Source organism: Rhinoderma darwinii, chromosome 4 (assembly GCF_050947455.1).
Source record: "Rhinoderma darwinii isolate aRhiDar2 chromosome 4, aRhiDar2.hap1, whole genome shotgun sequence".
NCBI lineage: Eukaryota > Metazoa > Chordata > Amphibia > Anura > Rhinodermatidae > Rhinoderma > Rhinoderma darwinii.
The window spans coordinates 147,939,012-147,949,459 of NC_134690.1; the positions used below are offsets into that span (position 1 = coordinate 147,939,012).

The 10,448-nt window shown below is 40.9% G+C and overlaps 1 protein-coding gene across 2 annotated transcripts in view; it reads left to right on the forward strand.

The window, feature by feature from the left end:
* Nucleotides 1-9,948, forward strand: part of FXR1 (FMR1 autosomal homolog 1) — a 52,062-nt gene extending 42,114 nt beyond the window's left edge. The window contains exons 13-17 of one of the 2 annotated variants that reach the window (XM_075861670.1): nucleotides 4,097-4,300; nucleotides 4,887-5,087; nucleotides 5,656-5,736; nucleotides 7,085-7,176; nucleotides 8,581-9,948. In XM_075861670.1, the coding sequence (XP_075717785.1) occupies nucleotides 4,097-4,300; nucleotides 4,887-5,087; nucleotides 5,656-5,736; nucleotides 7,085-7,176; nucleotides 8,581-8,748 (746 nt within the window). In that variant the 3' untranslated portion in view covers nucleotides 8,749-9,948. The remainder of the gene's footprint in view (nucleotides 1-4,096; nucleotides 4,301-4,886; nucleotides 5,088-5,655; nucleotides 5,737-7,084; nucleotides 7,177-8,580) is intronic. The other variant, XM_075861671.1, reaches the window with a different exon arrangement.
* Nucleotides 9,949-10,448: the final 500 nt, after the last annotated feature.

The following is a 10,448-nucleotide window of genomic DNA, read 5'->3' on the forward strand; positions in this document are numbered from 1 at the left end:
AGAAATATCCCACATGTGGCCCTAGTGTGATAATGGACTAAAACACCGGCATCAGAAGTAAAGGAGTACCTAGTGGATTTTGGGCCCTCCTATATTTTATGCACCATGTTAGGTTTGAAGAGGTCGTGTGGTGCCAAAACAATGGAAACACCCCCATAAGTGACCCCATTTTGGAAACCACCCCTCAGGGAATTTATCTAGGGGTATAGTTAGCATTTTGACCCAGCAGGCTTTTTTTCAAAATTTATTTGAATTAGTCTGTAAAAATGAAAAATAAACTTTTTTTTTTCTGGAAAAATTTAGAATTTTCTAAATTTTGCAAGGAATAAAGGAGAAAAAGCACCCCAAAGTTTGTAAAGCAATTTCTCCCTATTACAGAAATACCCCATATGTGGTAATAAACTGATGTTTTGACCCAGGCAGGGCTCCGGAGTGAAGGAGTGCCATTTGGATTTTGCAGTGCAGATTTTGCTGAATTGGTTTCTGGGGGCCATGTCGCATTTGCAGAGCCCCTGAAGTACCAGTACAGTAGAAATTCCCCAGGTGTGATCCAATTTTGGAGACTATACCCCTCAAAGAATTAAATTAGAGGTGTAGTGAGCATTTTGATCCCTCAGGTGTTTGATAGATTTTATTAGAATCGGGAGGTGAAAATGAAATTTTTTTTCCCAATAATATCTAGTTTTAGCTCATAATTTTTCATTTCCACAAGGAATACATGAGAAAAGATACCCCAAAATTTTATTACACAATTCCCGAGTAAGGAAATATCCGATAAGTGGTTATAAACTGCTTTTTGGACACACGGCAAGGGTCTAAAGGGAAAAAGCGCAATTTAGTTTTTGGAGTGGTGATTTTACAAAATGTGGTTTTTGACGCCATGTTGCATTGCGCTGAGGTACCAGTACAATGAACCCCCCCAGAAGTGACCCCATTTGGGAAACTACACCCCTTTTAAGGACTTTTTATCATGAGGTGGTGTGAACATTTTGACCCCACAGGTTTTGCAGAAATTAGTACACAATAGATGTTGCAGATTGAAAATTGCCATTTCCCACATATATGCTATTTCAGTGCCCACTGTGTTGTGCCCAGCTTGTGCCACTGGAGGCACACACCCCATAAATTAAGTGGGTTCTCGAGTACAGTAATACCCCATATGTGGTCGTTTGGGCACACTGCCAGGCCTAGAAGGAGCGCCATTTGGCTTTTGGAGAGCACATTTTGCTTGGTAGTAGTTTTGTTTAGTGTTTTACTGGTGTTTCAGTTTATAATGTGGAGGCATATGTACATCAGGGTATATGTAGGCTGGGCAGAGTACTTCAGGATACGTGTAAGCTGTGCGGAGTGCATCAGGATACGTGTAAGCTATGTGGAGTGCATCAGGATACGTGTAAGCTGTGCGGAGTGCATCAGGATACGTGTAAGCTGTGCGGAGTGCATCGGGATACGTGTAAGCTGTGCGGAGTGCATCGGGATACGTGTAAGCTGTGCGGAGTGCATCGGGATACGTGTAAGCTGTGCGGAGTGCATCGGGATACGTGTAAGCTGTGCGGAGTGCATCGGGATACGTGTAAGCTGTGCGGAGTGCATCGGGATACGTGTAAGCTGTGCGGAGTGCATCGGGATACGTGTAAGCTGTGCGGAGTGCATCGGGATACGTGTAAGCTGTGCGGAGTGCATCGGGATACGTGTAAGCTGTGCGGAGTGCATCGGGATACGTGTAAGCTGTGCGGAGTGCATCGGGATACGTGTAAGCTGTGCGGAGTGCATCGGGATACGTGTAAGCTGTGCGGAGTGCATCGGGATACGTGTAAGCTGTGCGGAGTGCATCGGGATACGTGTAAGCTGTGCGGAGTGCATCGGGATACGTGTAAGCTGTGCGGAGTGCATCTGGTCATAATAGGATGATGTAATAATGGGGTAAATGAATAATAAAATGATTCATGGATAGTGACGTCCGCTTTGAACCAATGCTTTATGCATAGGCCAGATTTTTGGGTGTAGGAGTTGCACTTGTAAAGGGTGTCCGTGGGATTGTACAAAATATCCGCACTCCAGCATTACCTAGTCTTTGACTTCTGCACAACCCCATATGTAGCAGACCCCAAAATGTCATAGTTTCCGCTGCATTTACAGGGTCTTACAGTGGGGGCTGTAAATAATCACGTGGGGTCTTAGTTGAAAAACTGCTGCACATATAAATTAGTCTGGGCCATAACTTTTTTTTTTTCCGTTGACGAGCTGTGTGAGGGCCTGAATTTCATGGGACTAGCTGTCGTTTTTATTAGTATCATTTTCGGGTACTTTTTTTTTTTTTTTTGATCAGTTTTTATTCAGTTTTTCGGGAGGGGTAGAGACCAAAAAACAGAAATTCTCTCACTTTTTTTTATACATTCTTAACGGCGTTCTCTGTGCAGTATAAAAAAACATGTTTACTTTATTCTGCGGTTTGATACGATTATGTCAATACCAAATTTATACTATACGCCCGTTTGCGGGAAGGTTTTTTTTACATGTCTCACGTATTTCACAGAAATTAGGAGATCAGAGAAAGTAACATGAGCTTTCTCCTGTAGACAACGTCACAGCCGGCTGTGATTGGTCAGTCTCTGAAGACTGACCAATCACAGCAATCGACGGCATGGGGGCCTGCTGATTGGTCCCCAGGCCGGTAACAGACAGTTGGCTGTCAATGACAGCTGCCATCGCTGTGTTATCACTGTGTGATTTCACATAGTGACCGGTTATTCCTGCTCCGTAATGGTACGGCGCAGGTCTGCTTCAATAGGCGGCGTATGCCGTACTATTGCGGCGCAGGTACGCAACAGGTTAAATATACTGTTGTATTATTGTACATACACATCAATATGATTCATAGTGGTGAATACAGAATTATAGTTCCTTGGGTGTATATATAGGAGGGTAGGCTGGGATCATATAATCTTGCACAATGGCATTCTATCTGTCCCTTCAGCCTCACTCTAAGCTCCCACTGTTGACAACACATCGGGCACTCGTTTTGAAGAAAATGACCCTGTTGTCTCTGGAACCTATCCCTAATATTAAGATAGTTTCCCTAACTGCAGCTCCTACGCGTTTCCCTAGTCAAATACTGGTTCGTCAGGGAGATATTGAGCATAGCGGCGTGACGGATCATATGATGTTTTTTCGGCCAATTAAACAAGCTTAGGAACTAGCTGATCTGTCCTGTAAGTTTCCTTTTCTGGTCATCCATAGGGGTAAAGTGGTGTTATCTGCTGTACTGTCTTTTCTCTCAATGTCATCCAAGGGTGTGGGCTTGGCGTGGTAAGAACAGTCTGCATCTTTCTGGCTGCAACTAAGTCGTTGTAGCTTCCCGAATCCATTTTAGTTTTTCTTAAAGGGCTGTGCAAGGGATTGGCAGCGTCCAAGGCCACCATTACTTGTTTGATTGGGTCTGGGATTTCGCTCAGGTTCGCAACTCTGCTGCCTGGGCTTCAGTGCACATTTTTACAAAGTTCTGCCAGATCAACCTTTGGCCTTATCTGATTTCAGTGTGGTTCACAAAGTGTTATAAGCAGCTGTGCGTTAGGCGGTCAAATGGCTGTTTTTTAATTTTATTTTCTTCACCCTCGGACTGCTTTAGGACATCCCATGGGGCTGTGTCCTCCATTTTTATGGGAAATTTTACCCTATCTTGTTGAATTCATTGGTGGACTCACATTCCGGGCTTTTTTTTTTTCCAGGCTCTGGACCTGTTTTGTTTGGGTTTTCTCCCATGACCGTGGACTTTTTGTTTTGTCTTCTATTGCTTCTGTACAAACTCATGCCTGGGCGGAGCCAAGACTTTTTTTTCCCTACCTAGTGCTAGCCTCCTAGTGGCAATGGCCCTTATACACTTGTGCTGTTTCCCCCAACTAACGCAACATGAAAGGGATTTATCCAGTTTTTCAGGCTTTACAGCTGCATATAAAATGGCACAGGTTTAGTATTGCAAAGTATTTGTTTTCTGCGGTTAGCTTTTAATAAGTACTACGGGTTCAGGGCTTGGACAGTCAGATTTTTACTTTTTATCTTGCATTGACTATCCTCTCTCTATTGTATTTTTGTTTAGGCACAAACTCAGAACTGTCAAATCCCTCTGAAACTGAATCGGAAAGAAAAGATGAATTGAGTGACTGGTCTCTAGCTGGTGAAGATGATAGAGAAAATCGCCAACAGAGAGACAGCCGAAGACGCCCTGGAGGAAGAGGTCGTAGTGGATCTGCAGGACGAGGACGCGGAGGATCTAGAGGTGGCAAATCTTCCATCAGCTCTGGTATGTTTTATATTAAAAAATGTATTGTTTTATGATGTACTCAGGGCTAAATCGAATATATACACATACATACTAAAAAAAAAAAGTCTATAAAATAGTATACTGTTAGTTCTCTAGTGAAGCACTGTGTGTGTAAGGACTTGGTAATTTATGCTGGTAGGTAATCGGAATATGTTGAGTTTTGCACTTTTGCAAATTTTCGCATGCGAACTGAACAAATTGCTACAACATAGATGTATCGTGACATCTGTATATCTGAAATCTGGCACTACTACAGAGCTGGGTCACATGGAAAGTTTTATGTTGGTAATGACTTATGAGCTTTTAATACTTTCCTCCTAAGGAAAAAAAAAAAAAGTAAATATATATTGGTCCAAAGTTAATTTTGTCCAGAGTCTCACCATGGACTAAAATTCAAATTCTGATAGAATTGAGAAGTGTTAGAAACCAGAAGAGACAAAATCCTGCTATTGGATGTTGAAAACCTTACTAATTCCAAGCATGTTGCATGGTCAGAGCTGCTACTGTATATCAGCAAAAAAAAAAAGAAAATTGAGTTTCTTCAAATCTGGCTTTTTATCCTCAGTGCTGAAGGATCCAGACAGTAACCCCTACAGCTTACTTGATAACACGGAGTCAGACCAGACAGTCGATACAGATGCAAGTGAATCTCACCACAGCACTAACCGCCGAAGGCGATCAAGGAGGAGGAGGACCGATGAAGACGCTTCTCTAATGGATGGAATGACTGAATCTGATAATGCGTCGGTCAATGAAAATGGCTTGGGTATGTCTTAATAGGCATGTTACGTTTTCATTATAGACTATTCTTCTTGCGTAACTGTTCGGAGTGAGAAGGACTTTCAAAAATTAATTGAAGTTCTCAAAATTTGACTAAAATCCATGATTCCACAAGTGCGTAATTCTACAGCTCTGAATATTTGTGTTAAGTTGCACCGTTGACCCTGGCTCTTCATCAATTGTGGAAAGGCATAGAATGCATGTTGGCCAAAAATGGCATTTTACAAGATTTTTTTTTTTTAGGAAATCTATATTTATAGCTGTTCTTTCACATCCTATTTCAATTCTGGGGTTCCAAAAAATCCCAGGCTTTATATGTTATTCGACTAAGTACTGAATCCATAAGTGAAAATCCAAACCTGGTTGTTTTTTTTTTTTTTTCCTGCTACACATTGTCTTTGTGTGTACTACTTTGCTTATTTTGCATTTAGAGAAATATTCTGGAGTGGTTTATACTGGTTTTCAAATGGTTAATGACATAGGTGTACTACAATTCCAAAACTTGCCTTCATTTTAAAGAGTAGTTAAGATTTTGATGCACTTTACTATTACAGATGATAGTGAACAAAAACCCCAGCGACGCAATCGTAGCCGCCGGCGTCGCTTCAGGGGTCAGTCAGAAGATAGACAGCCAGGTAACTGATGTGGGTGGAGTTATTGATAACTAATCTGCATGAGAAATGCACTGCTTTTACTTCCAGGTACTTTTGCCATGTTGTGCCAATGATTAGGTTTGTAATGTATGGGTTTTGATGCGAACTTGCTAGTTCTCCTCCAACTACTAAATCTAGACCAGCAAGATGGTTTAAGTGCCTGCCCTGGTATACCACCCCTGCTTTGTTTCTGATATACACTAATATGTTAACTATGCAACAAGCTTTAAGTGTGCTTTATTGGATGTATTTGTTTTGAGTGTAACCCTTTATACTGATGATGGTATTTTGTATTAATATAAATTACCTTTAATCCCCGAAGGGCTTTTTCATGTCCGAGTTGCACCCGTGTGGGACCTGTTTTCACGGATCCCTCAGACTTGAGTCTGTCGAGGGATCCTTGAAAACGGAAGAAAATAGGACATGTTCTATTTTGCAACGGACCCGTCACATGGTCTGTTAAAACAATGGCCGTGTGAATGGCCCCATTGAAATACATGCGTCTGTGGTGAAGGCCGTCACATGGACGTATACAACGTTCATGTGAATAAGCCCTGACGGGCACATTAAAAAAGTGCATTTTAACTCCATGACTTAACTAATGCACACGACCGTAAAAAACGTGTTTTTGTTTGTTTGTTTTTAACCAAAAGTTGTTTCGCCGTATTCCAAGATTATTAAGTGCACAGAGGTGGTTTAGATGAACTATTGCTCATCTTCTCGCTGCTTTTCTGGGCAGGAAAAATCCCCCCATAATTGACGCAGATAGTATGTTCTCTGCTTGATAAGGAATGGTGGTGGGTGGTGATAACATGAACAAAAGTAGAAGACCCTGTTCACACAATGTTTATTTTGGCGCGTTTTACGTGCCGAAATTGGTGCCAAAAATACCTGCTTCATTAAACGTTGCATTCAAATCAATGGGAAAGCGCACAATAAGTACATACATGTTCTGTTTCTTTACACAAGCGTATTTAGAAAAAACAAATGCGTTATGTAAAGAAGCATCAGGTAATTTTTTTTACTCTTCAAGTGCTCTAAATGTTCCCATAGTCAATTTGGAGTCCTAATTGCACGCCCAACGCGTGAACTCGTGGCAAACGCGTCAAAAACATCTATTTAAAAAATAAAACAGCCTCACAAGAAACTAGCTTATTTGAATCATTTACACATTGTTTTTTTGAGCACCGTGTGAACATGCCCTAATTAGTAGGGGGGTGGTTAAACCGGTTTAACTCTTCTCCGGTGAAGTTATGGATTGATCTTTAGATAATAGATGTCTTATGCCTTTTTGTTTTTCTGATTTATTATAAGTGTTTTTGTTTTCTAGTGACAGTGGCAGACTATATCTCACGGGCAGAGTCTCAGAGCCGACAAAGAAGCCTCCCTAAAGAACCACTGGCTAAAGGCAAAAAAGAAAAGGTGAGCTCTGATTTGCCTGAAATCAGTGATGTCTATTATTAACCCCTTCGGGCACCTCTGTGCTATTACATCCAGGTGCGGGGGGTGATGTATGGAGTGCGCTCACGCTGAATGCGCTCCATACGCTGCGGGTGTCGACTGTGTTTTACTGCTGACACCTTGGGCTAACGTCCAGGAACAGCGGTTCCTGGCTGTTTAACTCCTCAAATGCTGCGGTCAATTGCGACCGCAGTATCTGAGGCATTGAAAAGAGGGGGGCAGCCCCCTCTGACCGAATGTCGTGTTGTCGTCCCCCCCCCCCCCCCCCCTGCAACGAGATCAGGGGGATGACTATGGTTGTCATGGCAAACCATGGGCCCTGTGAAAGCCCCAAGGACTGCCTTCACTCTGCCTCTGTTAAGCCCTGGCAGGGCTTACCAGAAACCTGTAAAAACGACTATACGCTGCAATACATTAGTATTGCAGTGCATTGTACCAGCGATCCAACGAACGCTGGTTCAAGTCCCCTAAGGAGGGCTAAAAAAAGAAAAAACCCTCCTTTTCCCATTTTTCTGTCACCAGATTATAAATGCCCTATCTCCTACATAGTCTGATCGGCGCTGTAATGTAGATAACAGTGGTTTTTATTTTGAAAAACGATCATCTTTGACCAAGTTATAAACCATTTTAGATTTATTCTAATTTCGTTTCTTAATAGACAACTGGGCGTGTTTTTACATTTTACCAACTGGTCGTTGTGAAGAGGAGTGTATGACGCTGACCAATCAGTGACCAATCAGCCTCATACACTTCTCATTGTTCCAGCCCAGCTTCTTTCACTGCACAATCACACTGTAATAATGGGCTGGAACAATGGGAAGTGTATGACGCTGATTGGTCAGCCTCATACACTTCTCTTCACAACGCTCAGTTGGTAAAAAGTAAAAACACGCCCAGTTGTCTATTAAGAAACAAATTAGCATAAATCTAAAATGGTTTATAACTTGGTCAAAGATCGTTTTTCAAAATAAAAACCACTGTTATCTACATTACAGCGCCGATCAGATTATGTAGGAGATAGGGCACTTATAATCTGGTGACAGAGCCTTTGGCTTTAACATCTGCGTCAGGGTCCCGTTTGACGTTCCGTCGGCGCTTCCCAGACTCAAACGCTAACATAGGTTTCTGTTTGCAACACTATTGATTTCAATGGTGATGGATCCGGCCCAATGGTTTCTGTTTGTCTCGGTTGTGCAAGGGTTCCGTTGTTTTGACTGAATCCATACCGTAGTCGACGGTGCCATTCAGTCAAAAAGACTTATTTAAAAAAAATAAAATAAGTTGTCTTCAAAAGGTTTACAAGGACTTAAAGTGCTTTTACAAGGTATGACTATTCTCACTTCTAACTAAACCTCCTACCAACAGGTAAAGGATGTAATTGAAGAACATGGACCTTCTGAAAAGGTCGCAAATGGACCACGAGGGTCCACTGGTGACGCTTCATCAAAGTCGCTGACAACAGCCCCTGAAAGGAACGCTGCAAGCTGTCAAGATGGGATCAAACAAGAAGCCATACTGAATGGGGTGTCCTAAATGGAGTGTCCTAGTTTACAGTTCCTTTACATTACATTTTACAATAGTGCTTGTACAAGCTTGCCAAAGATAGATTAAGGATCGCCAGTCTTTACACCACACTTTCAGTTCCTCCATTTGGAATAAAGAAAGGGGAGGGATCCTGATAAACATGTTAAGCATAAGTTGATACCTACTGTGTTCTAAATACATCATCAGATGTGCCTTGAGATAGTATACGAAACATTAAAGAAAAAAAAAAAGTGCTGGCTATAGGAAATGTTTTGTTTCAAATATGGCATTGAATGGGGGATCCTGCATAATATTTGTTCTGAAAGCATTAGCTGCTTTTGTTACATTTTTAATAATATGCAACCACTTCTTCACCTGAGGAAAACTAGAAAATGCAGTCTAAAAGTATTTTGCACTGAACTGTAACTTCTCCATTGGTTAGGTCTGGAAACTGGTCGTTTTAATACATGTTTTTTGTTTTTGTTTCCTTTTTTTCCTTTTTTTTTTTTTTTTTCTTTTTATTAAAAAAACAAAAAACAAAAACAAAACCTATATGGAGGAAAAAAAACTGCAGACCACTGGAACACAAATATTCATCTGCAGCTATTGGCAGTGACTGTTCTTCATTGGAGCTTTGTTTGGTTTATTTATTAAACTGTACAGTATTTAAAATCAAACATTGCTATAAACACTAAACCGAACATAGTCATGTCCACAAAGGCATAATCCTAACTACTGAAAAGATCAATTTCCAGAATGTTTCTCCTGTATAAAAACTGCATATGTTAGTCATTTAGTATGGTATTTTTATTTTTGTTTTGGTTGTTTGATGTGCAATATGTTTTTGTATGCAGGTAGTAAAAACAAAACAACAAAAAAAAAACACAAAAAATAAACTTTGATCTTCCATTTTTGATTATCAGCCTAGTTTCCTATGGGGAAATGTACTGCTTGCATGTCCAGCAGCGGAGAGGTTAATTTGTGTATCAATATGACATTTAATTCCACGTGGTAAATACAACTGACCAGTTTTAAGTGCTCGACTACACTCACAAAGTAAGCATTGACAAGCGGTGTGATTCCTTTTTGTACTGGACATATATCCTTGATTTACATCAAGTGTTGCAATTTAAAGCCTGATGTTGGCCACAGTCGTTGGGGACTCTTCAAATGGACAGAAATCCGTGAAATAAACATCTTTCCAGCACATACTTTTCAAGCATATCTTGTGTCCTTCTTTTTCATCTTTACCATTTTTTTTTCAGTTCCCTGTGACATTCCTTTTAACGGAATTCTTGCTACCACATGCAGCCTCTAGCTATCCAGTCTATAATAGAAACTGTTCAGATCTTAAAGCGCTCCGTGGGTATTTCTTAGCCCAAGGTATACATGTAAACTATGAATGTAGACGTAGATGTATAAAGCAATAAAGGGAATAAAGAGTATATGCAGAGTTTTGCAATCAGAAATTATTTCATGGCTTCCAAAAGTTTAGTGTGTAGATCACAAACCGGTGATGCTGTAATACATTGTGCTTGCAGAATAGAGGAAGCAATTTAGCTCTTGGAGTATAAAATTGGGGAGATTTATTAATACGGGCTTAAAGTTAGGCCTCATTCGCATAGCTGTGATTTAGTCAGTATTTTGCATCAATATTTGTAATCCAAAGCCAGGAGTGGAATCACACAGTTAAGACTAACAAATCCTTC